Raw genomic sequence first — 27916 nt, 5'->3', positions numbered from 1 at the left:
AAGCTGCTTGATTTGCTGTGCAGAGCAAAAGCCACCCAATATGATTCGAAATATTTCAGCTGTCTTTTATTGACATGTGGTTGAAAGAACGTGGCTATGCATTTTGAGAGGCAGAGAGGAATGAGTTCTGTACAAGAGACCATAAGATGGGAGACAATCTAACAAGATCAATTTGTGCCTGGCAGCTTCATGCTGGGTTTTTCATTTAATTTATTTCTCTTCACATTCTATACCACAACTTTGTCATTATCAGACTTTGTGGAGAGGTTATCTATGCCAGGGCATGCAACAGTGGAAAATGTCTTGCAAGTAATATGATACTACTCTGTGTAAAGCAAAAGATTCAAAAAACAGTTTTTACTACAACTTAAACCATCTTCAATCCTGAACATTGAGTAACTTGGAAGTTTCAACAGCAACAACAAAATATGACAATAGATGATATTCAATAGTACAATTTTATTTAAAACTAAAAAAGTCAGCATGTTGCAATTTAAATTTGTTAAATGCACAATATATATGTTTAATGTTTTGGTATGTGATGCATACATTGTGCAAGAACCTTTAATTATTCCAATATACATTAATGGCTTGTTCCAGACACACAACATCATGTACAACTCTGATTGTTAGCATATCAACTCTTTCTCTTTATATATTTAATTCTATAAACATGTTCTTTATTCTGTACACATAGTAGACAGTCAAGAAGGCAAATCTTTAATATTGATACTATTTACATTCATGCAATATTTTTCAGACTCATTTTTGTACAATATAATACACAACTATGTTCATGGAAGGAAGTTAACTGTAGTCCAATCCTTGAAGTGGACCGAAGCGGGAAGTACAGTATGCCTACAACAAATTAGTAACAGGAAATAAAGGGGTAAAATACATACACACTTCCATTGTATTTTATCCTTAAGATTCTCATAAATATTTTGGATTTAAGCATGTCCACAACGATTTCCCATAAAGATACTGTATCTCCCCAAAAATCCATCAATCACTACAATGAAAGGCAGTCCCTTGCTACGTTGTGAAGTCATCATGAATCAGTATTTTTTATAATCCAACCACTGAGGATATTAACCTCAGACTACAGAAGTACCACATTTGTATCTGACTTAAGTAATTGACTTGGACTGTTTATCAAATCAAGTGCCATAGCACTATACCCAAAATAATGATATTGAAATCGATTTATCAATCATTGTACAGGGCTGCACTGACAAACGACCCAATTCATTGTTGAAATGGGGAGTTCCTTATCATAAGGATGTCTTATGGACTACTCCCTCAAGTTTAACAAAAAAGAAAAAAAACAAAACATTTTTACTATAGCAGGATTTAGACCCCAAGTCCCACAACAGTATCTACATAAAAACCTGACCGACTGTATCAGTTGGCCGTCACAATAGTAGATTCGCTGAATTAGATGCGTTAGATAGCAATATTTCCAACCATCAGAACATAGAGAAGTATTGAAACGAATACAGCTAATTGTAATTCCCAATGTTGGGTTTGGGTGAGCTAACACAATCGTGAAGGGTGCTGGATCGCCATAGATGTTATTGGAATTGGTCCCAATTTGATCAATTCATCAGCTCCCCGTCTTAATGACAATGTGTTCATTTGGCAGACGCTCTTGTCCAGAACGACGTATAGGAGGGGGAAGGACCTCTGACCCCATGAGGTAAACCCCCTCCTGTGGTACAAAATGAATCTTTCATAGGCTAATAAAAATAGCATAAATGGGAGGAAAACTGCCAAACACAAACCCCTTGTTGAATCGCATTTGCTGTAGCATGATGCAACCTAACCCCTAATCCTAATAAATATGAATTATTTGGAAAAACATCTATTTTTCTACTTATAGTGGGTTTACGATACGAAAGCCTTTATTAAGCCTTTATAGGTTACGCAAAATGAGACAATAGCCCGCATTACATGACAATATTTAAACGTAGGCAATGTGGCTATTTCTTGGGATATCTTTGAAGTTCTTATACATGAGACAATAAATTCAATGTGTCCAATTCTAAGAACACATTGGTCACCTGCTCACTCAGGAGTAGATACTGTTGGCCAATGATGAGGCAAACATCCTGACATCCTCCGTGCATATGACAAAGGAAGAAAACGTCTGAAGAAATTGAATTTAGACAAACGTGTTAAACATTTACTAGAGGGATCCTGGCAAGTAATGGGCAAATTATGATGAATGCATGGGTTTTACTTGATGTATTTCAATGTACAGTACATTAGACATCAGTCGTGCATTTCAGTTGCTTATTTAATGTAACCCCTGTGGAGAGGTTCACGGTCAAGTAAATGCTTTTAACTGAGTTTTGTGGGCTGGGTGGTAGAAACTAGATTTAAGGAGCTCTCATGAACTCTCAGGAAGTCATGTCATAAAGCGTCATACAGTACAAACACTGGCAACTGAAACATCGACCTGCATTGGAAAGCACAAAACAACAACCTTCGTAGATGTACAGAAGGGCATGCTCATTACCAATATTCATATGGAACACATCTTGGGATATCTCTTTTCCTTTCAAATTGCATAGTCAGAGAGCAAACAAATGTCAAAACCCATCAAGAGAACGATTTCAAATGATTTTGGAACTTCATTAATCTTATTTGGTTTATAGACTATGGTTATCCGTCCTTCGCCATTTCCCTCAAAGAAATACTTGATCAAAGGGAGTGGATTTATTCCTTTCACTGTCCTGTCCACACTGTTCACTGTCTCTTCTCATTGTTCAGAGGGTCATGGGTAGGATTAGAAATTGAGAAGTGCCGATAAAGACAAAATGGAAAAAGTCTTTGCATTCAACAGAAAGTGCATGCGTGTTTTTAATCACCGGCATCTTATGTCTTGCTGCTGTCCACTGAGGGGTCTTCAGGGTTACGTATAGCCAGACATATTATCTGTCTTCTGGAAGCTGTCACAGTACCCACCAAAGTCCCACTAGATGAGCCGTCTGGTGATGGGTTCCAAGCCCTATTTGTGTGTCGTGGGGTGCTGTGCTGCAAACCTCGGCTAAACACATAATGTATATCAATCCCATGCATTCCCCCAGCCCATTCTATCAAAATTCCCCAGTCTAATTCCCCCCCCCAACATGGCTGACCCGTGACTTGCTAGTGTCGTGCAAGTTCATACTCTCTCTTCGACCGTTCGCCCGATATTCTCAACCTCAACATGGGTCGCTTGTCATTTCTATTGGGTTGAGTTGATGCGATCATTCCTGGACTTGTGGACTTCCTACACCCCTGTGTTGTTGGTGTCCACCGTCTTCAAAGTGCGTGAGCTCATGGCGTACTCCCCTCGGCTCGTACCATTTTCCTCCTTCCTCGGGGGTTTTCTATGACAAGGGTGGAAGAAAGAATCAGATGTTAGTATTTACAGGGTAAGGCACGTGATATCTTCTGTAAAGTGCTTTTTTAAAACCCCCCTTCTTGCAAATTTGAGTCCTAACATAAACATAGAAACTCACTGGCTTACCTCTAAATCAAGTTTAAAAGCTCAAACACCAAGCACCAAAGGGTACAATCCCATACAACATCAACGAAAGACAGTAACTCAGGGATATCTTATCATACTGTAAATGCACTCTGTAAATTACTGCATCCACGCATTGATTTAGGTAGAGTTCTAACTGGAAAATCTCATCAACACTCTCCCCTTGAAAGGTTTACTTCTTTGGAAACAGTATAGATGTAAATCTTCAGTCTAACAGCTTTCATTTGTAAATATGAATCAGAATTGCCTGGCTTTGAGAGCGGAGAGCGGAGAGCTGGCCTGGCCGTATACAGCAAGTGAGAATCCCCAAAGCAGAGGCTGATTCACTGCAGCGGAGTGTCGTCAAAGTGAGTTATTCTATTCTCGAAATGACTTTCTGCCGCCTTTAATGACACAGTGAGTAAGTGTAGCGTTCCTCTTCCTCTAACTCAACTGAACCATCCTGCCTCGTCCCTAATTAGAGATCCAAGATATGTGACCCTTTCAGCCAAATAACTCAATTAAAGGTCCCTGTAAGGAGGGCAAGATTCAGCTTGAGCAACGAGGCCAATAGGGTCTTTAAGGGCTCTGCAATCAGACTCTTGGTAATGCCACCTCTGACTATTTTGTAGACTGTGCTGTAACCATCAATATATAGTTAGTCTTCAATATTGGGAAGGTCATACGAACAACTTTGGTATTCCCCTTTAAATTCCAGATACTGTCAGGAACGGGGAATGCTGTTTCTCCTTTGTCGTGATAAACACAATTCTGGTCCTTGGGGAAGGGTAGAAGAGACACTTCCTGTTGGGAGGCCATCTGTTGTGAAAAGCAGTGTGGAGGCGCCTGGGGCGGGGGGGGGCTTTCCTACAAAGACACCCTCCCTTGTGTGATTTACACTGGGCAACATCCTGGCTCTTCTGATTTCCCAAGGGAAAGAGCGAAAATTAGACAGGTAGAAAAAGAGATAGGTAGATATTTAGATTGAGAGAAAAGTTGATTGATAGATGGATGGATGGATAGACAGGCAGACAGAGAGAGAGAGAGAGAGAGAGAGAGAGAGAGAGAGAGAGAGAGAGAGAGAGAGAGAGAGAGAGAGAGAGAGAGAGAGAGAGAGAGAGGAGGGGGAAGGATAGAGAAGCAGAGAGAGGCCATACAAAAAATGGCATCCATCAGCTCCACATCTACCATATTCAGTTAGCACACCATTTTGTTGAAACGGTGAACTGACAGTTTCTAGGTCAGGTGCAGGGCGAAACAACATTTTCACCTATGCATGAAAGCCTACAGCAGATACCTTCTCTTTTTAACACGGGAAGAATTCAAGCAGCACAAAGCATTTTGTTGGGTCTCACATGTGGCTTACCTGCATTTCCCTGCCTACCTTTGTCAAGTACACTCGGGTTGCAACAATAAAGGCCGAAGGTGAACATGCACACCTGGGTAGGATCAGCCTTTGTGATCAGCCACAGGGACTAGAGTTAACTAAAGAGCTATGTTGGTGAGAGAGTGAGTAGCTATGCACTGTATTCATGGGTTACATCTAAACGCCACCACTTACGGCGTTCAATTCTGAGAAACGCCATTGGCTGAAAGCCAGGCAGGAAAGCCTCGGACACACTCCCGGGACCCAGATCCTGAACCTACAGTCTTCTCAGAGACAGACCATCTAGCCACTCAAGGGGTCATACCCCCAATCCAAAATGTGGATCATTGCAATGATCCACATTTTGAGTCAAAGCAGGATCACGCAGTCTGTCAATGTCGTGTTCAGAACCTGTGCTGACTATATACAGTCGCTGGCAGGAAGAGATCCTCGTCAACCTGAAGTGAACCTGTCAAACAGCAGAGCTGATGGGCTCCGTGTACAGTATCTTGCAGCATCCGCAAACCCTTTAAGCGCCAATGCGCGAATCCGATTGAGTGACTGACAACCTTCAGACGCCGCCCCAAGGTGGGACGGTGGCCTGGGTGAGTTCCTGAGTTTCATACACGCGATTATTTAAACGGCACACGAACGTAATGACATTCGGAATACAGATCGAGGTCTATACAGGTAGAGGCTGAGAGGTCCACGTTTCAAAGGGAACCGTATCACGTCGCGATATTGTGTCGGGATGAGGGGTGAAGTTGTTTTGGATAGCAATAATCTCCTTTGTTTTTGCTTCTGGTTGAGACATATCCATTTTGGCAGCTCGGGGTGAGCTCATCCACCTCCCCTTTCACTGTCGTTGTGGCTCTATGTTATGATTTGCTTTCTTTGCAGGCACACTGCCAGACGCCCGTCCCCTCGATGGACCCCGGGGGCTTACATAATGCGCCAGGAGGAGAGTCCAAAAACTCTCTTTCAGCAGAGTGGCTGTGTCACTCTTATCGTTTTCGCTTGACTCAGCGGACCGAACTCACATGCACGCAGACTGACACGAACAGACACCTATTTTTTTCTCCATCCTCTATTCTTGGGAGACCGCAGCACCTTAGTAACTGAGATCCTAGCTAGGTTCATCTATAGGAACTAGATGGACATCATTGCCAAGGCCCTTCCTGGGAGACCTTCTCTGAGTAGCTTCCCAAGGAACTGGAAGCCCAGATTTCCTCGCAATCGTAAACAAATCAAACCCCAAGTTAACATTCATAAGTGCACTTGTCTGCTTACTGTACATAAACACATTTAAACTAAGCAGAACATGTTACTTTGACCCATTAATGGGCATGAGGGCATTTTTGCGCAGTTGATTTTATCAGTGCGTTATCGCCTCAATATCGACTCGCTCTTCTCTTCTTTTGAGGAAAAAACAAAAAAAGTAATCAAAATGGTAAATACCTTGTGTGTATGTTTCCCTCAAATACTTTCTAGGACAACAACAATGGTTTATCTCCATCAAAAAAGAATCCTTTTAAGGATCCTTTTAAACATTAAGGAAATGATGAACTAAATGATGCCAGCACTCTAGGGAAGGATTGCTTGTGACAGCAACAGCAGGAGTGGAAGGTGTGGGATAACGGCGATATTATCAACGTAAGTAACATACGAGGTGGCCTGTCTGTGACCTGGGATGCTGCACTCATCCTTGGGAGCTGCGAGAATAGTCACAGAAGTAGGTTTCAGGAGACATTAGTCGGGCTTGCGTGCAGTATCACACAACAATGAAAAGACAAGATAAGAAAAAGCGACCTACTGCTGTAGCGTCCACTTAAGAGGCCATTTAAGGGCCTTTCCTAACCGACGCTTCGAAGGCTTTCGTTTTCCAAAGGCTATCAGGCAGTGAGCTCATCCTTTTACTGATTTTATCCCCCATCCTTGCCACAAGCCATCTTGGAATGCGCATTGCTGGGCTAACAGTAACCGCATGATTCATACACAGTAGCATACCACTGGTAGCACCTGTACATCCCCCATCCATTCACAGACTGTGTGTCTTGGAGTGGAGGGCTTAGAATGGCTTCATCTGGGGACTACATCGAGCTACGGAGACGTTTCATTGAGGAGCGGCAGGCCCAAAATAACATGGCTGAGGCAGGGATTGCACACAGACACCGCCCCTCCTCCCCCCGGCTCAATGGGCCTAGCTCTGGACCTCCATCAATATTAGATGGCCCTGTAGTATATGCACATGACAGGTGGCTTCACCACACACTGCAGGTGGATATAAATATTTGAAGTAGAAGAAAGAAAGAAAAAAACTTCTTTTAGCGAGCCCTCTCACTCTGGAAACTAGGTGTACTAGATTTGCAAGATTGGTATTGTTATAATATCTCTACAAATGCATGTTACCACTGTGTTAGATAACTAAGGTGAGAGATGAGAGCGGGGGGAGACTTCAACACCGAATTTAGCCCGAATCGGACTGTACAATGAGAATACCACCAAACAAACTAACAACCAGAATGCTAGTTTGTTCACACGCAACTAAACTGCCAAATAGAGTCGTGGATCTCGTGGATGTGGGTCTCGCTTTTGAACTTTGACATCTGCATGACCGTAAGCCACCTAAGAGAGAGTCAACCCACCACCAACACAACCTGTCATCCCCCTGATCCTCAACCTGTCTCTGCTCTTCACCCACCCTCTCCATCTTCCCCACGGATGGATTGAGGAGAGACAAGAGAGAACAGTCGAATAAATGGCTTCAGTCAGTTACCAGCCAAACGGTCATCAGGCTGCCAAACCCATCAGAGGTATTTTCAAGCAGGGGTCCCTTTTAGTGGAAGACTTCCATTCACGTTGCACTGCCTACAGACGTTTTTCGTGCATGTAACGCGCTTTCCACCGTACAAAAGCTGGTCTTTAAATCCAGGGCACATTGACTTCTATACATTTGTATTTGCTTTTGTTAGGTTGACAAGTCTCCCCTCTCTCCTCCCCTGTTTTTTGCCTTCCTCGCCAGAGCCCCCTGGCAGTAACTGGTTTTCACTCTGGGCAAGCTGATGGATGAGGGAACCGCTGTAGAGGTAGATTCACCTCAGGGGACTCACACTTCATTACAGGCCAATACAGACCATGGAGAAAAGATGCATGCAGTGGACAGCAAGTAGATAGCACGAGATAGTTGATCAAACATTCCCCCAAAACATACACACATATGGTACACACACGGTTTGCATATCAAATAGGGCCACAATGCCAACAAAATGTTATTTTGCGTCATTATACGCAAACTATAAACTGAGCAGATTATGAAACTGAGCAGGATATCATGTTCTATAATAACAAGCAGTGTCCAAGTTGCATTTACTCAAGAAAGCTAAGCTGAAGGGGTATACTTAAATGGGAGTCAGGTGGCTGAGTGGTGAGGGAGTCGGGCTAGTAATCCGAAGGTTGCCAGTTCGATTCCCGGTCATGCCAACTGACGTTGTGTCCTTGGGCAAGGCACCTCACCCTACTTGCCTCGGGGGAATGTCCCTGTACTTACTGTAAGTCGCTCTGGATAAGAGCGTCTGCTAAATGACTAAATGTAAATGTAAATGGAAAACACCAAATGAAACGCGTGTCATTTATATTTCATGTGAAATCCCCCAAAGGATACAGAGAGACTACTGTAGCACATCCAGCCGTTCCATTGCTGTGTCTGTAAGAAATGCAATACGGCACGTAGTAACCACACAGCGAGTAAACGTGGCATCATATAGAGAGCCGTCATTTCCAGGCCCTGCACTTCAGCTTTACTTTCCTCGCACTGTTCACTGGGTGTCTCAGGGTGATGGTGCTGAGTGCTCTTCAAGGGAGACATTATGTGTTTCTTTCCAACTCTGCTAGACTGAGCATGCTCATTAGAAAGAAGATTGCTGCCAGATGGGGTTCCCCCTTCCTGAGTTGGTTGATCCTGATAGAATGTTCAGGTACAGAAAGAATAGGAGGCTCCCGGGAACACAATGGGTTATTTTTAACAGAGGCTTATAGGGAAGATGGGCCTGTTCATTGTTAAAGAAAAAAAAAAAACGTAGACACTGTAAATCCACAGACTTAATTCTGAGACGATAGAGTGTGTTCACCGGAAGTCCGAGGAATTTCTCAATAATAATTATTTATAATTATTATAATTTCTCTTTCCACTTGCAAGGTATGCATATAGTATGAATGAAGGCAACTGAGGTACGTTCTGAATTCGACAGAATTGTACTAAAAATAGTACAAACATCTACTTTCAGTCTGTACAGACCAGCAGAGTGTAGCTATTCTTAGAATATGGTAGACCTTTTGAAGAGAAGTGGGGAAAAGCCAGTGTTTAATCATAAGAAACTGCCATTTCTTGTCACACAAAGTTTCCATATTTATACAATGAAGAAGCTATAAAAAAAACTATTGAAAATCTATAAACAAAAATCTATGAAAAAAAAAACCTCGGGCAAACAAAACTGGTGAAGTGTTCTACTTTGCAGTCTGCTAAAAGCAGACTTGCTATTGCCATTGTTTTTATGCAGAGCTTTTACCATACTAATAATATATTAATAATATTTCTCACATCCTTTCATCAACTTTCACTAACCAATACAGATACCAAAGCACAGTAAGGTACAGTACCATGCTGCAGGTGAGGTAAATTGTCGGAAAAAAATACACACAAAATTTGTAGTTAAGCTAAACTTGGAATAGTTGCCCATAGTACATAAGGGTGTGGTATCATAAGAGCACGAGATAGCGACTATTGAACTGATGCTTCTTAGCAACACCACCACAAACCATTTCTGTAATAAAGCCATAAGTCTGTAACAAGGCAAGGAAAATTACAAACTTCAGGATACAACCCCTTTGCGTGTATAAAATATACCATGCGTGGCTGACTTGTCAAATTAATTCATAAATCATGAATTGGGTTTGGGGCTGCAATGGGGCCATGTCAAACCTTTGCCATAAGTGGAATTGCGTTGAAGCTCCCAAGTGGTGCAAGACTGACATACTGCGTTCCTGCCAGGTGATCTTTTCACCCAATTTCCTTCAGGCAATGGAGCAAGAGCTACCGTTAGCAAGGCACGTTGAGTGCCATCTGCAGTTTCTCTGACACCTAACCTCTCCCAGACAGCTTGAGGTAGGCTATGTTGTGATATGCCTCACTTTGAAACATTTATTGAGTTCTCAATAAAGCTATGTAATGACTCCAGCTGTGCCTTTCTATATTTCACAAAGGAATACATTCACTATGACATTCATGTAGAATCCCTGACAAAACTCCAAGATTAGATCACTGGACGGTTTAAACATAGTAATTTAGGATTCCTTCTAGGAACATTATCCTGAGCTAATAAAATGTATTTGTCTTGAGACAAATTGATAGATGTACGGGTACATGTGTAGATTGTATTCAAGCCTGAATCATCACAGGTCCATCAATAATGTAGAATGAGAACATAGTCATCTTAGGGCAGGTTAATCAATTCCCAACTCCAAAGTCCCTGTGGTTTGTTTGCAGACCAAACCACATTATCCCTGACAGAGCCAGGGATGAACGAGCAGCCTGTAGACGGGAAGGGGAAGCCTACCTTTTAATGGCCTTGTAGCAGATAATGACCGTCAGCAGGAGGAAGGCAAAAGAGGCACAGCCCACCGTTCCCAACACCACAATCTCCTTCCACCATGGCTTCACGGGCGGCACCGTGGAGGGGGCCACTGCGAAGAACAAGAGGTCAAAGGTCAAGGTCACATGGCAAAGAATTATGAACACACACAGTGGAGACGGTGGATACGTCTGAAGGCAACGGCTCGTTCGCTTCACCCTTTGAACAGTTAACAAAGACCTACTCACGCGGGCATTTGCAACGTTTACTGCAGCTGCATGGAAACAGAGTTCTGACAAAAGCGTGTGACAAAACCAAAAGGGTACGGTATCACTCGGAGTTGTTTTTCAAACTGCAGTGCCTTGTCACGGCACCCACATATTGCCCCCATCACGGACCATTCATCCGCCCATCTGTAGGTGGCGCTCTGGATGGTTCCAGGGCCAGCTCAGCAGGCTGGCTACCAGTCCTGCAGGCTTGAAGCCTACCGTGCCACTTTGTAGGCTTCAAGCCTTCTGTGAAACTTTGCATCCGCTTTTTTGCCATTTCATGGGAATTAGCTATCAAATCACTGTGCGTTATCGAGCATGGTTTCAAATGGAACCATAAAAGGCCTCGCTTATCCAGAAGGAGACGGCTCATTCGCAGCTTAATCGCCCAGACAATCATATGGAGAAGCAGCCTGTTCGGCAATCACTAGAACGGTGCCCCGAATGTATGGCAGTGGCTGCTGGCCTCGCTGTGTTATTATGTTCTGCAGCTAGAAGGCTGAGTGTGCTGGCTGGTGTTCATACAAAGGACAAAAACGATTAGGACTTTCAATTCTTTTCCATTTCTAAACAAAGTTATCTTTTTTTCCAGCTTCCTAAGATAGACTAAAAGTATCAATAAGCAAGACGGTTCCCTCTTCTCAGTTTAATTACCCCCTATCAGCGAACGGAGGCTCAACATTGCTGTATTTGTGTTCACGATGTGTGCGTGCTCATGTCTCAAACACAAAATGACATCAAGGATATCCACTTGTCCTTGTGTGGCCATATAAATGTAATATTGACTGGAAGGTATCTAAGATGCATACCGCAGAGTGCTGTGGCTGGGTTAATTGTTTCCGGGAAGACTGTGGATCCCCACTTTCAGAATGATAACCATTGCTCTGGACAGAGAAGCCATTCATCTCCATCTCATCCGTGACAGACGATAAGATCCCTCAGATAGACGACAAATGGTGGTTGGAGGAAGATATTTCATTTATTCTGTGACTAACACACCTGTCGTTCACTTTTGTCACATACACATCTACAACAGTCTCCCGCACATACGATACACAGATACAAATAAATGAAAGAGAAAAAAAATTAAGATATATAATAAAATAATGTCATTTTTAAGTATAAGAACAATGGGCCTCATTCACCAAATGTTCTTGAGAACAAATTTATTCTTAAACCCCACTAACGCAGTTTTCACGAAGATTCTGGCATTCACCAATGTTTTCTTATTTGGGATTTGTTCTTAGGTAAGAACAGAATTACGCACACCCAAGAGCACTCTTACACACAATTGAGAGCTGACATGTTTGCGCAAAATAAGTAGTTATACCGTTTTCGTCTGTTCTAATTTAAAATGGAATATTTCTCTATAATTTTGTAACTAATAATCTTCATTATTTTACACATCTTGTTTTGTTTGTTCGTTTTAATAAATACACACTACACTTACATTTCTGCAAATTTGTAAAGCACTTATATAGGGCTAGGCCTATATAAATAAACTACGGTAGCCTTGCTTTGCCTTCAATTCACATCAATTATGTTAACGGGGAACCTTGCCATCCAATAATAAGTGACCTATCACGGTATTTATAGGCCCAAAGTAGGCTTTCTTCGTTTTTCTTTCTTTTGGAGTCGAGGCCTCCACCGTCTTTACCACGTATTTTCGACATTTCTCTGAGTGTGCACACGGCCCTCTCATGTCCTTTAATGGGAAATAAAGGGGTGTTTACCTATGCTAGATAGGAGCAACAGGGCACAAGCTTTCAACTTATGACATATTGGGATTCATCATTCTAAGACCACACCTGCAAACAATTCTGCTGTTTAGGAACACGTCATGAATCACACGTAGACTTTTGTTAGGAACTTTCTTAAGAACAAATGTAGGAAGATATTGGTGAATGAGGCCCATTGAGAAATAGGCTACAATTTCACCCCTACTGAGTTTCATGTACCAAATACTGCTCTATACTCAGGAAATGAGGAAACCTTTTGTGCAGTTGCACAACGGCCATTCCATCAGCATGAAGTGTGACCATATGGCTTTGTTCCAAGGTGATGGAAACCAAAATAGACACACACACACACACACACGTGCACTCACTCACACACTCCCATAGTTCACTGCACGCTGATGCACTCACTAGCACATAGGCACAACACTGTATGTCAACACTTTCTGCTTGGCTCTGCAGGTGCCCAAATGCATGTTATTTGCAGTGACCTCTACAGGGTTTACCCATCGGATTCCCAGATCAACAGAGATCTGTTCGACCACTGAGGAGATTCTTTCCCCCTGCCCACGTCCCACCACTCTCATACTGAGTGATCTCCACTAGCTCCCTGATAAGACAGTGATTTACAATGTCCTACCCCATCATGGCCTAGCCCCCTGCTTTGCCCCCTGCTACCTGTGTTTATGTGTTCTTCCCACTACCCTGTATGAGCACTCCATCTGCCTTTAGCCCTTTTGGACTCCCTAAGGCCAGGCCAGGCATCACCGGAGACAGCTCCTTTCTTCTGTTGAACCTCATTTGTGTAAAAACGTAACCCTCAATGTCGGAAAAGATAAAAGCTTTACAAAACTCGGATGAAGAATCATGTATTTACTCATTTTACAATGTATTTATTTCATGCCAAAATGTAAAACAATATGTATCTGCCCTTAATACCATTTCAGTGTTGTGTATTTTGTTGTGTGTCATTTGCTTGAAGTGTCTCCGAAAATTGTATTACGATGATTGGTATTAATATCACATACTGCTATTCATGTTATTCATGTTAATTGAATTCATGTATTACATGTGAGGAAAGGTTGAGCGAGAGACGTTAGATGGTGACACACGCTCAGCCCTGTCCTCAGCAGACTCCTCCACCTCGGCTGCCCTAGCTTCACCCTCAGTCGCCACCAAAACAATATGGCCGCCCGCGGTGTCATGTTGAACTGTGGGACTACAGAGCCGTCTGGCTCGAGTGGACCCGATAATTGGACTGTCACGCAACTCCAGGGGAAGACGTGACCAAGCAAAACACACGGGCGGGAACGTAGGGGAGTGAAAGGGAAAGGCTAGCAGCCTCACTGTCAGCAGTCCTTCAAACTGGCAATAAACAATGAATGTTCTCTACACATACAACATTTGTATTGGAGGTTTTTTTTTCTATGCAGATGCATCGCACTCAGTTTTCCTATCGATTCCTTATTTCCCAACACTTTAACAGATACATTCTGTTTAGTTGAAATGATGATGAGATGATGAAATGAGTACTCATGTCACATTACTAGGCAACACTTTACAGTAATACTACATTAACTTCCAAGTCCGACAATGTTTTTACTTTAAGTACTGCCATGTCGGTACCTGCTAGTAAATTCAACCTTAGTGTAAAGTGTTGCCAATTGCTATGCATGAGCTAATGGGTTATTTGTCTTTGCATAGTGTATTGCAACAGTACAGCAACTATTCACACCTGTGATGCAAAAGCAACATGTCTTCATTCTTGCCAGAGACAGAATGTTTACTGGCTGCTGTTGTGTTATTTTGGAGTGTACCCAACAGGACCGATCCTTTTGAGTACACTCCAGGAAGCCACGGTCTAAACATCATCGAGCATTTCCTGTTCACACTCTTAACATGACCCCTTTAAGCCTGATGCAAAACAGCCAGGGAACAGTTTAGCGAGAAAACAAATCAAACCAGACAATACTCCCACAATGGGATTTTCGCACTGTTATTGACTGGTGTAACATCTCAAAGTGCGAGAAGAAGCAGAAGGAATGTAGTATTTATCATTCATTAGTGACACACACACACACACACACGTAGGGACAGTGATCAGCCACATAAGCCGGGGGCCAAGTCCAAGTGATAACATAATTCATGGCCAGGGACATGGCCAGGAGAGGAATCTGTTCTGCATGCTTTTAGTTGGGGTTCTTTGGCTGAGGAAGTCCTTGTGAGCACAGGGAGAACATGCAAGCCACACACCAAGCAGTGCCTCAAGCGGAAATCGAACCCAGGGCCTTCTCGCTGTGAGGCGACAGGGCAAGGCACTGTGCCATCATAACACCCCCACGTGTGCAAGTGTGTAGGAGTGCATGTTCACCTGTATAAAGTATGTGGGTGCGTGGAAGTACTGTATGTGTGTGTGTGTGTCCGCGTGTGTGTGCGTCCCTCTCCACGTATCGCTACATGAAGTGCAAACATCCTGGTTCTTACACACTGAGTCTCAGCTCCGCAAGGAACACCGAGCTGAGCTCTGGCATGATGCAGTGCATACTCCTCCAGCTCTGACTTAGACAGATCTTCTCTTGTCAAGACAGGAACCAAGTACCTACATACGGTAAAGGCCAACCGCCCCAACTACAGCCAGAAAGCCAGGACTATTAGATTAGGCTATTTTTATACCTGGCCCTGGAAGGTTAATGTTGTTAGGGGCCCCGGCCCAACTGATTGCACAAGCAGAGAGACTGATAACACACAGCAGGATGCAGAAGGCAACAACAGTACTCAGACAAGAGGGTTTTCTGTCCAAATCATGCAGGGCCTCTTGTGTTACATGTTGTGATCCTCCAGCTATTGATAATGAACCACAAAGGAAGGTTCCGAGCAAATGCGTTTCATTCTTAGAGCGGATTTACATACTACATTTTTGGGTGTTGTGTTAAAAAGTTATATTCTAGATTATCTGGATTTGGAGTTATGACCATTTATGAACTTGATATGGCTCCTATAAAAAATATTACTGACCTAGGGGAACACCGCTGTTTGCCAAATCAGCACACACAACATAAAGCCAACATTACACAACGTAAAGCCAACATCACACAACTAGAGAAATGTCCCTTTGCCAACTGAAGTGGGTTGAATGCAGCCTGTTGGATGGAGTCGATCTGCCCTGGAGGGCTGGAGGGTTGGCGGGAGCTGGACTAGATACGCCCCCAGCGGTGGCACTCGCCCATCCCAGGGCTCCTAGCTCGTCTCTGGCTCCCTGACGGAGGTGACTGATCATCGAGCTGACAGGGCCTTAGTCCTGAATCTGAGTCACAGCCACAGGACTCTGGGATGATGTTGATGAGGCTATCATCCCTGCAAACAAAGAGATGCTTGCTTGACATTACAGTAGGACGTGTTCTCCCTGGGTTCCAGCTTAACACTGACTGAACATTCCCTTTCAAGCCAGAATCGGGTCAAACTCTTTTTTTCCCCTCTCTCTAAGTTCAGTGAGTCGCATCAAACTGTGATTTCTATGGTATTTTCATATGTATGAAATGTGTTCAGGCTCTATTATTCTTCAGTGTTTTTTACTCAGGGATTGGCAAGCTACTGCATGGAGCAGCAAGCTAGTTCTCAGGTTCAAGTATATCGTCAAACACACGTGACAATTATTCCCAATGAAACGCTTTCTTCCTCCTTCGTGGATCCTTAATGCGGAGACAGGTCGTTAGCGAAAAAGCGAGAAACCTCCGTCAAAAAACCGTGACTGTGGTTCCCACATATGGAAGGGAGGGGGCTCTGGTCTTGTGGGTGGCTCTTCCACGCTCTCTCCAGCGTGCAACGGAGCAAAGGCCAAATACAGCGCTGGCGGCGTTGCAGCCTACCTCCCCCAGCCTCACAAACCTTCTTAGTCATCACACGAAGGAACAGAGATGCCGAAAACTACAATCATCATTTCAAAGTCACCCATCAATGGTAGATGGGGTTAGGATCTATTCAACATGAGAAGCCACTTTGTTTGAGCATTTCGCCCATTTAGGAAGGAGGCTACAGGCGGGAGGTCTCTCTGAAGTCCATGGGCAGCTGTAGTCCACTCAAATGAAGCGAACGCTTGAAAAGTATTGAAATTCCAATCATACAGTGCATGTACAACTACCACATTCATTTACATGGCACTTTTATTATGAAGTGCTTCTTACAAGCTATAAGCAAGGAATTCCAAATTAAAGAAGCAGTGAATAGCCAGGGTCTTAACCATGGCTGGGATGTAATGTGTGTATCTTGCTTTTGAATGAGCATTTGCCATCTATCAGTGGTGATAGAATATGCAGATCTCCCCCATGAACTTGCTTTTAGATCATGTTAAAAGCGTAAGGATTCTTGGGCAGAGCTTTCTGAAAGCATAACCATGACTCCCAGGTGAATTTCATTATATGTGTGAGAAAAATACATGTTTGAACCCGCTATAACCAACAATGCTTTGAACTGCCAACTCCATTTTGTATGGCTTCTCTTCAACCTGATCGATGGCTGTTAGTTGAAATGGTATAGAAAAAAAGTAACAGGAAAAGGCTTCGCTCAGGTGTGACTGGGCGTCTGACTGGTGCAGCAGGAAATATATAGACTGTTTGCTCAGTCAAATCCCTGGCTCACCTCTTAAATCCTGCTTTAATTAAAGTGATAGTGCTGGAAAGGGGCCAGGCCAATGCACTGCTTACTAAAGAGATTCTCCCTGCTGTGTGGCAGTGGACCATAAGTAAGTTGCCCTCTGGACGCTTATCTAACTTCTTATTTCACAAAAGTCTCTGAGCACAGGTAGACTCACACGTTCAATATGTATTTCAAGGTTCTAACAGTTGGAGTGGGCTGAGTCAGGTGAATCTATTGAAGACGATGTTATGGAGAGACAGGGACTTGGACAGCATTCGGGCGTCTTCTACCTTGTCATCCCCTTCAGAACACAGACCTGGCATGCTGACATGAATGGAAAGTCAGTTCCGAGCTATCTTGGAGCAACGCTTGAACCAGCTTTTCGCTAGCTACTATTAACATGCCAGGACTGTACATAAAGGGAATGGGGTTTGCAAGTGGTAGCTTACTTTCTTCTTAAAGTGCACAGTACATTGCTCACCATTTCTGCCATCATGGACAAACTCCACACAGTCAAGTTACAAGGGTTCTGCTGTCAGCTTCTGAGGATATCTGGTGTTATTCTCTAAGCGTGTTTATTCATCCCTGTTTAGTCTTCGACAGACAGTCTTTTGATCCCAAATAAGCACGTTTACAGTTGAGTCACTTGATACAGACAAACACTAGGTCCCTGCCAAAGGACAGATTTGTCCGAGTTCACGGGCGGCCTGGTGTCTTCACCCTTTTAGGGGGATTGAGAAAAGGGGAAACCTTCATAGGCGTCACGCCAAGTGTGGACAGATAGTAGGGCCACCGTTAGACTAAGTGAATCATGCGAGTAATGAGTATGACATGTTACAAGAATGAATAAAATGGCCCCGACATTGGGGGGAAAGAGAGGGATATGGGTATTAAATAATAAAAAAATAACAAATAAAACAAGAAAGGAATAGAGATGGAAGAATTGACAAAAAGGAAAGAACCTAAGATATCAGGCAGCCTTCACTGACACAGCTTAAATTTGAGGCTTACATTTTATAGTTAGCAGTCCTCCTACACACTTTGAAACATGTAATTACATGTAATTATCACGAAACAGTGGAAATTAATTGATATTAATTTATATTGTTTATCGGTCATTTAACGAGTCACACATCTCGCAATAATCATCAATCATCTAAAGTTTGTTAGAAATAATTATGATTTTTTTTATTTCCTTGGCTACTCTCCACCTGACTTGATAGTAGAGGACTGTGTACAGCATTTCATCATTGCCACATTGAGTCATGCTTCATTTTGAGGGACCCCTATTGATGGTCTATAAACACTCAACTAACTTAAACATTACAAATCACAAACTGAACTATACTATACAGTATATTTCAAACCCTAACCTTAACCAGTTGATGTATGTAAAGAGAGGTAGCTAATACTAATACTTAATACATGTAAAATGTGTGTTTGAATCTGTGTTTGTTATTATGTCAGGTTAGTAAGAATGATCATCTTGTTCACATTTCACAAACACCCTTTTCCCCAGTTGCAACCGACAGTGGAATACACTACATTGTTCCCATTGTGGCCTACACTGTGTAAAACCTATATTCATAACTGATCTAAAAGTTGAACTGCTTCTGTGGTTACACTGGGACCCTTTCAAATGATTATTATTATATAACAGTAATCAGTGGGGAGAGATGATCAATTATAGTCTTGTTTTAAACACAAGTAGGATGTTGCATTCTGCATAAGCAACTTAACGCAAAGTGCCATCACTAGCATTGCAGTTGCTCATTTGTGACATGTTTTCCCTTATTCCAAAGGACAGCACACAGAAGACAATGAGTTGGCTGTATCTTAAGAGACACTTAACAATATAGCAGATCCTAATGCAAACCAGCAACAGAGCTGCTTAGCCAGAGACTGCTGTACTCTTCAGGGCTTATTATGCATTTATGTAAGCAGGCACGACAGAGATTACACCTTGCCAGTAGTGGTACTGCTGACAGATATTGGCGCTTGTGTGTGGATAAGAGCGTCTGCTAAATGACTAAATGTAAATGTGTGTGCACAGCACATCCATCCCACATAAGCGAACCACTTTGGGGTCGTGGGCCGTATGTCGACATACAGCACGGATTTGGATCAAGCCACGTGGGTTCCAGTCACTTCATTTGAAACTCCTCCACCACAAACAGTGTCTGAGTTGCATATTGCGTAACGCATCGCTGCAGCTTTTTAGTGTGGTGTTAGCGTGCAACGTTATCTCCCCTCGCTAATGTACGACAATTTTCCACTTCTGACTTTTCTAGTTTCCACTTAGCTGCAGGTATGGGATCGTTGTCCTTTATACACACCGCTGAATAATTCAGCAGGGGAAAATGATAGGAAGGAGGGGGATATTCATCAATCGGTTACAGTAAAGCAATGAAAACGGATAAGATAACTATCTGCATCCGGCACTCAAACAACTCATGCATGTTTAGAATTGATTTTCCGTCCGGACAGCCAGGGACGGCAGCACCTGACTGATTTGGAGAAGAAACAGCTGCGCCATATTAGATATAGGAGAAAACTCTTCACACCCTCAACCCCCACACCGAAAGAGGAAAAGGGAAAAAAAAAGAAAAGAAATAGCAGCTTGTTGGCATACAATGCAAATTCTGCTTTAGCCATAAGTAATTACTTCCTACACGAGAAGGGTGCTTAATCGTTCTTGACATGGTCAGAATTAGCATAAACAGGCGTATGAACACTTGCAAAGCCCAAACAGCCCTCGGACATACAAAAAGGCTACACACACACACACACCCTCCTCTGTCACCCTCTCAGTGACAGAACATAAACACATACACCACACAGCCTCGACACAAAAACATCACACTTAAACATGTTCTGTTAATATCACTATGTTTGTATGTACACAAAATACCCAGACACACACAGTGTCTCTCCTCCCTAACCTTGACTGACAGAGTAGAGAGGAAAGACGACAGGCCTTGGTGGGGGTGGGCTGACACGTGAAGAAGAGCACTTGTCATATCAAAGCAATGTGCGTCACACCGGTACTTATACACGCATCTCAAGTCTCATCATTCCTCAAACGGGGCCAAAGGGGATGGATTTCAAGGTACTTGTGGGTTTTAGACTAATTGAAAAGAAGCAAGAGTTGAAGGGTGACCATGTATTTCAAACACTTAATCCCAAACAATTCTTAATTTGGTCCTGTATAACAAATGCTCAAAGAAAAGATGGGCTAAATATAAATGGCTTACATGTTGTTCAAAGACCAGACTTTTATTTTGAAAGGTGAGAAAGATGCATTTGTGATCCATGTGCTTTAAGATAAATCTATGCTTTTTGGGATACAAATACCAGCGTTTATTGAAGGTGTCTAAATATATACTGAGCTATAAATATATCTCCTTTGAAATAGGTATCTTAATATTCCCACTGTGGATACGGACATCTCCCTGAATACATTTCTTTCATGCACTTCATAGTCTGCATTAGTCATATGTTTTCCAGCCAACACAACTGATTAAGCACATACTTTAGTGGATATCATTTCGCCACCAGGTTAAAACAAACCCAGATCGGTATCTATATTTTGGTGACCACTTTCATGGGGGATTTACATAAAACACATCTGTCTGTGACAAATGGCATAAGGACTTTCAGTTCTGTCTAGAATACAATGCCCTATGGCAATAAAACAGATCAAAAGCTTTATTACAGACTGTCTGCATTGAGAAACAAATGACCAGTCTGCTAGATGTTTGAACTAGGATCTGTCTTAGCATCTTCTGTCTATTTTCAGGCTTGTGGCGCTCGTAACACAACAATAACAGGCCTCCACGCTCTATGATCTAACTATGCCTATGCCATACAATGGAAGTTGCTGCCTCACTGCTCCCACTTAAATGTGAAGGGGGGGGGGGGGATAGTGGGGTAGAGGTGGCCGCCACGCGTAGACGCGCTCTCGTTTATTTGAGTGGAGAACTCTGGTGAGGTTTCTGTGGTCACCCAAGGGGATGCACTCATTCGTCAGCGGGGAGAGCTAGACCGCGTGCATGACAAAGCACATTCCCTCGGAGCAAGCAGGCCGCACTGTACTATACTAGAAGTCACATTGGATGTTTAAATGTGCTGCAGCCTGTACCAAACTTCAGTTTTAATCCTCCGTTTTTGGGGGATGGCTGTAGGATTGAATACAGTCAGGGCTAAGTAGCCCTGGTCGCTTACAGTTCAAATCCTTTCTTTTTTAAGCTCTTCCTTCTTTCTCGTGCTTTTCTCATTTAAACCTTTTCTCATTATGCCAGCACAGGCACATTCAAAGGTACTCCTTGCCATCGCCTAACCGGTATTTCCAAATGATGAGCTTTTCATTTTCTTACTTTGCCAAACAATGCTTACTGGTTGTTTATCAAGAGCTCAAGGGGTTTCTTTGATTTCTGATAATAGACTTACTGTTTGTGTGTTTTGTCTCCCGCTAGATATTCACGTCTATCCCATATTGTAGTGTCTATCACCCAACCTTATTATTAACTGTATAACTACAGTCACAATGTTAGCATTTGACCATTTCAGTGTGTTCACACTGCATGAATTGGCACTACAGCAGAGACCTTTTCCCAACACAAAAACTATCCATTAACAAATAGATGCATAGAAATGCATGACAATGTGAATTTGCAGCATTTCTGCGAAGTTAGGCATTAAACTGAACAAAACTAAAAAGTGTGTTGAACAACAAGTGACTCCGAGTCAGGAGACAGCGTGAGTCTAAAAGAGGACGTCCATTTCAATAAAGAAGCTTCCTGTAGGTCTAGCCATCAGTGGCATGTCATATATTTGCTGTATTGCTCAAGGTTTAAACAACAGCTTCGAATGAGCAACTTCAGAAAGCATTAGGGCAAATTGATCTCGGTAGCTTTACCGGGCTATATTCCAAGGACATTTTCTTGATCTATAGTTCCTTAGGCCAGAAGACAGGCTAGAGACATGACCCGGCTAGACATCGACATATTTCAAATCTAAACCTCTAGTAATAAACTGGATGGAGCTGTGTGTCAACGCTAACAGCCACGTACTTTATGGCCGGGGTCACAACTCAAACCTGGGGCTGAGGTGGACAGTTTCAGAACCAATTAGCTGATGTGCTCAGCTGTCATCAGCCAATGACAAACCTCTTTAGCTCTAGAAGTGTTTCTTTTGATTTCATTGTTACTCGTCGTCTCTGGCCGCGTCATGTATCCCCACCAGGACACCACATCCCAAGCTGGGGCTTCACTCTCACCCTGGCAGCCTTCCTAGCCGCGTCATCAAACGCAGGTATCGTAGCACGTATGGATCAACACAGATCTTCAAAACCCATGCGCACAGTCAGGTTGACGCATATGAAATATCCCTGCCGTCGAAGACATTTGCATAACCGCCTGTGGCTGGAATGATCCAAACGTAGGCCTTTAAGGCATCCTGCGGTGCGATTGCTTTTCCATTTTGCCTGGGATAAGGAAATGCTAATTTAGGTGGAAGTGACGAGAGAGGGAGCTCACTGCTACAGCTCACTATATATTCTCTGTGACTATTCTGGAATGTATTAAGTAGTGAACTGAGTAAGGCGGAAGCAGGTGAGACAGAAGATATTTAAGGACTTCCAAACTTTCTTACTTGATTAACTAAATTAAGTAAATCAAAGAACAATCCTTCTCGTTTATGCCAGTCATTAGTCAAGGTCATCATCCAATTATCTTTTGAAATTGGGGATTGCGGTGTACTGTACGTTAACACACTTGCCACACAACATCCTGAGAAATATGTCAAAACACTATAAGAAGATAGTCCATCACTTTCTCATCCACCTCCACCAGTATCTACAGAACACGGGGCAAAAACATGGCATTGTTGGAGGTGCAGCACCCATTAACGGGGCATAGGAGAGGCCAAGGGAGTTGCTGGATGGAAGACAGACCCTGAGATGAGCAGAGCTAACACAAGTCAAAAGATGGCCACTTTTGGAGTGTCGTTATCCCACACAATATTCTGGTTTCACAAAGCATTCGCGTACAAAGTCAGACAGTTTAAGATGGGTTAGATTACATTTACATTTAGCAGACGCTCTTATCCAGAGCGACTTAAGGTAAGTACAGCGACATTCCCCCCGAGGCAAGTAGGGTAAAGTGCCTTGCCCAAGGACACAACATCATTTTGCACAACCGGGAATTGAACCAGTAATTAATGGCCCAATTCCCTAACCGCTCAGCCATGATCCCATGATTAGAGTCAGACTAGAGACCTCAAGATATCAGCCATGTGAATCAGAATCCTGAAGCAATGCTCAGTAACTTTCAGCTACTAACCATCTGGGAAAGTAACGAACCAAGATCACAAACCTGCATGTCTTTCAAGATTGTTATATACATAGAATAGAATGAAATACAATTTTAAATGATTACTAAGTCAAATAAGAAATAATGGCAATGTAACTACATAGCTACTGTATATCTACTGTTAAAACATAATTGTTAGATAGTAAGTGCTTAGTAATTGAATGGTATGAGGCATTAGCTTTATATGTCATTACAAAGTTGTCAGAAGGCACAGTTTGGGGGCAGGGTTGTAAGGGGTTAGTGGATGTTGTGAAGGGGCAGTTGAATGTTGGGTTACCGCAGCAAGATTACGTTAACATCCACTATAACGTACCCCTGGAAGGCCCGACTCCCCCCATACCAAGTTTCACTTGTGCAATAACTTGTACTGCCAAACTGTAATGAAGTACAAGTACTTATCTGTTCCTACATAACGACAGTGTCGTTACTGTAGGTTGTAGGTACTGATGTTTAGTAACAGTGTTAATGTAACCCTAATTTTTCAGGGTTCCTGAAAAAACCTATCAAGCTAAAGTGAAATCTACATTGGATATGTAAACTCTTTACAGCCTACCAGCTGGGTCACTTACAATGTGTCAATAATACACCGACCACGTTCGCAATATGTAACACTTAAGAAGACTTTCCAGGAAGAGAGGATATGGAAACGCCCATACTCACCAGTGATGACCAGCAGTCTGGGAGGAAGTGGAGGCGGGGGTGGCGGCGGCAGGGGAGGGTACGGCCTACACTGGCACGCCGGCTGGCAGCTCTCGCCCACCCTCTCCGTGACGGCCCGCGCACATGACTTTTGGAGCTCTCCCTGAGTGAACTACAGAGGGCAGAGACAGGTGGGACGGGAGCGGGAGAGAGAGGCGGAAAGAGAGGGACAGAGAGAGGGAGGTGGTGGTGGGAGGTGGGGGAAGGGGGGAGGGGAGTGGAGGGGGGATTGGGCGTTAGAGGCAATCAGGGAAGATGACTGCAACCTACCCCAACCCCCCGGCACTGGTTCTTGATGTGGACAAAAAGACAAACATGCTCTGGTCTTCGTTTGGGTTGAGCTTGGACGACACTGAACTTTTGCGACACCAGGCGAAAAACCCAAAGTAAGCGGCAATATCCCTCGGACCAGCATTACTCCTTGTTCTTCTCACAGCCCTCGTGTCACGGAAACAAGTGTGGGAAGTGACCTTCACGCGCACCGGGCGAGTCGACATACAAGCGGTTCAGCTCGGGATTGAAAGGGACTGCTGACAACCCGAGCCCATCGTACGGTTACTTATTTGGGCTTGTTCACGACAGGAGAGAGCGTGGATGGGGAGGAGGAGTTCTGACTGGCTGAAGGCGTTTCATGAGTATCCAGCGAGGACGCAGTGGGAGATCCACAGCCTCCACAGCCTCGGCTGCAGTTGTGTGTCCCGCTTCCCGGCCCAGATGAGGCCCCCCTCCTGCTACGCTGCACCTGAACCCGGAGCCTCACACATCCTGTGATTGTGCTGTCATGCGGACACGCGCGCCATCCGTCCTACTCACGCGCACACACTTGGAACGTGCATGGCACAAACTCACTATTGAAAGTGGACAAAACGTGTAACACACACACACAAAACGTGCAGGAACTCAAGTTCCATCAACACACACAGACACGTGTGTACATGTCCACAAACCCCACAGACACACACACACACAAACACACACTCAAACACGCACACAGACTCTGTGTGTCTTTCCACACTAATGGTGGAGAGGAGTTTCCCACCCACTTCCGAGGAGGGTTAGAGAGAGAGAGGGAGAACAGGACTCGCAGCTGGTGTGAGAGGGATGCCCACCCACAACACAGTCCCCTCAGGATGAACTCTGACCCTGCCTCCCCCATGGGTGAGCATGGTGGGCAACCTTGTGGAACAAAGAGCTTGGGGCCTCTAGATGGAGTTGTGGTGGGTAGAACTAGCTAGCTGGGACACCACGAGCTGAAGCTCCCCCGCCCACGCCTGCAAAGTCCTAGCACTCTCACACAACATGAGCACACTCCACTATTCCAAGTCAGACCACGATCACCATTCAAGCCTTCCCCCGCATCCCGATAGTCATGACTGCACAGGATGTCTGTGCATTTGTGCATGTCTCCTTTGCTCGCTTGCAGCCAGTTTTGCTCCCTGAAATGAATCTCCCTGCACCCAAATCAACCTATTGTAAACATTCCAAAGTCTAACTTTAGATTTCTCTAATACACAAATAACTTTGTTCAGAGTACCTTGAACAATACTGTACAGACACTTCATTATACTGAACTGGATGACTCTATGGTAACAAGGTGTGTGTGTGTGTGTGTGTGTATGTGTAGGAAAGGGGTGTGTGTGGGGGTATCTGTCTCTCTGTCACTGACAGGCATGCACTTAGCTTTCAAGGCTAGACACACACGCATAGGCAATATACATTTTATACCAAGACAGATAAATTGGCATAACCATAAATTAGTCACATGAATTAGGTCAAGACACTCAAATCCATAGGTAGACGGTTGCCACATCCAGCATAACTTGTCTCTGGAATGACTATGACCACGAATGTAAAAATAATCTCTCTATATTCATACGATTACAGCCTTCGATTTGGCGCATAACAAATAATTAGGAAGAACAGTGCTTATATAATCGTCAACCCACCTGAAATAAAAGTAAAAATGATGTTAGAAAGCAGTGTCCCAACATAAAAGGCGAAAAACCCAAAGTAAGCGGCAATATCCCTCGGACCAGCATTACTCCTTGTTCTTCTCACAGCCCTCGTGTCACGGAAACAAGTGTGGGACGCACGATAGTCGTTTGTTTAAATAAAAAACTTAATCCAATCTTCCAGGTTTGACCGCAAAGTCTCTGTCGGGCGTTTCCGAAAAGGAAATCTGGTACATTGTTGTCCAGTTTTCAAAATTGGTAGTAGTGGCATGAGAGAGCTTAAAACAACATTCCCTGGTCATACGTACGCCCTGGTTCATTATAATACTTTAAAGTTGAGACCACCGGTTGGGATCCACATCCGTTCAAGTCCAAAGTTCTTCGGTTCCAGTGGTTTGTCTAATTTAGGTGAGTGTCGCTTATTTAGAGTCATCCCTTGGCTAGCATCAGTGAATGCGCGACAAAAGTTGGAGGTCCTGACCATTAACACACGCCACGTATCTCAAATCTACATTTCCATGAAGATTTCGCTACAGTATAAGTTGACGTTGCTCCTCAATTTAATGTCTTAGTTTTTTAGGGATACAGACATTATTAGAAGTCAGTGTTTTGACACTGCCTCCTCGTCAGACACATGGATGAAAACGCGTGAGGAAGTCCCGTGCGTAAATACGATGTTAAAAAAAAGTCAATCTGTTAAAAACGAATTGCAATGAAATGTATACACGCTGACCCCAGGCAAAGTGCGTAAGAACATGTCCGAGAAGGAACTGTAGACGATCGAGCGGTCGTGGCGCGGGTATCACTGTCCAGTTTGCCTGATGTGATGGACACCTGCAAATTGCTTGGGTATTTCCACCACCACCACACACACACACACTGAGCTACCTCAGTGAAGAATACTTCAAGGTTTGTGAGAGAGGCTTGGAGACTACGTCTCGCTATGTGCCTGTGCGCACGCTGACGAATGATGTGTGTGTGTGTGTGTGTGTGTGTGTGTGTGTGTGCGTTTGAGAGAGAGAGAGAGAGAGAGAGAGAGAGAGAGAGAGAGAGAGATAGAGAGAGAGAGAGAGAGAGAGAGAGAGAGAAGAGATTGATAGAGGTTTTGTCCACGCGTGTGTGCATGTGTGTGGGAAAGATGGGAGGTATTTGTACAGGGTTTCTTGTAGTTACATTGGACAGCATGTACATCAGCACTCGCATTGTGCGTTCGAATGTGTGGAGTACAAGATGAAGCTATACTTTCAGTTTTACTCACACAATTTTAAATGTTTTGGGAAATCTGTCTGAAAATGTGTGTATGCATCTGTAAATCTAAATGTATGAATGTGATATGTACATCAATGACCATTATTTGGATAAAAGTTGATGGTCCAGTGACAATCTTATCATAATTGTTCATTGTGCAATTCTCATATTGTGGTTTTGCACTTGATGAGCACACAGAAACAGCAACCTCCTCTAATTAAAAAGGTGCTACTCTTTTGAATACATCCTGCTGTAGTTGTTGGAATGCAAAGCCTGAATACGGACCCAATGCTAAAAGATAAGATTGATGTTGTTTACTACACAGTATATGCAAACACAATATCAGGTGTTTTATCATTTTTTAAATGCCCACCTACAGTACAGTACTTTGGGTCATTTTTCTCTGTAGGAAAATAAGTCTGATGAATCAAGTGTTAACCTAAAACTGTACTGTGCATTTTCTTTCATAATATCTCCAACTAGTTTGTTTATGGAAAATACA

The 27916-nt window shown here is 43.5% G+C and overlaps 1 protein-coding gene across 1 annotated transcript; it reads right to left on the bottom strand.

Moving 5' to 3' along the window:
* Nucleotides 1–457: 457 nt before the first annotated feature.
* prima1 (proline rich membrane anchor 1) lies at nucleotides 458–27083 on the bottom strand. Its single transcript, XM_062468374.1, has 4 exons — nucleotides 26161–27083; nucleotides 24176–24326; nucleotides 10493–10619; nucleotides 458–3377 (listed from the first exon to the last, which is right to left on the bottom strand). The coding sequence occupies exons 1-4, from the start codon at nucleotides 26251–26253 to the stop codon at nucleotides 3278–3280; spliced, it is 471 nt and encodes a 156-aa protein (XP_062324358.1). The 5' UTR covers nucleotides 26254–27083; the 3' UTR covers nucleotides 458–3277.
* Between the last annotated feature and the right edge of the window lie 833 nt (nucleotides 27084–27916).

Source organism: Osmerus eperlanus, chromosome 8, assembly GCF_963692335.1.
Source record: "Osmerus eperlanus chromosome 8, fOsmEpe2.1, whole genome shotgun sequence".
NCBI lineage: Eukaryota > Metazoa > Chordata > Actinopteri > Osmeriformes > Osmeridae > Osmerus > Osmerus eperlanus.
The sequence above is the reverse complement of the archived record's forward strand: the minus strand, read 5'-3'. Positions and strand labels throughout refer to the sequence as shown.

Bases quoted from the DNA above. Each gene is read 5' to 3' on its own strand.
- prima1 (XM_062468374.1), bottom strand. From the start codon at position 26,253: ATGCTGGTCCGAGGGATATTGCCGCTTACTTTGGGTTTTTCGCCTTTT. The intron at 24,327-26,160 runs GTGGGTTGACGA...TGCCCTCTGTAG, and splicing joins CATTTTTACTTTTATTTCAG to TTCACTCAGGGAGAGCTCCA. The intron at 10,620-24,175 runs GTGAGTATGGGC...TGTTCTTCGCAG, and splicing joins CAGACTGCTGGTCATCACTG to TGGCCCCCTCCACGGTGCCG.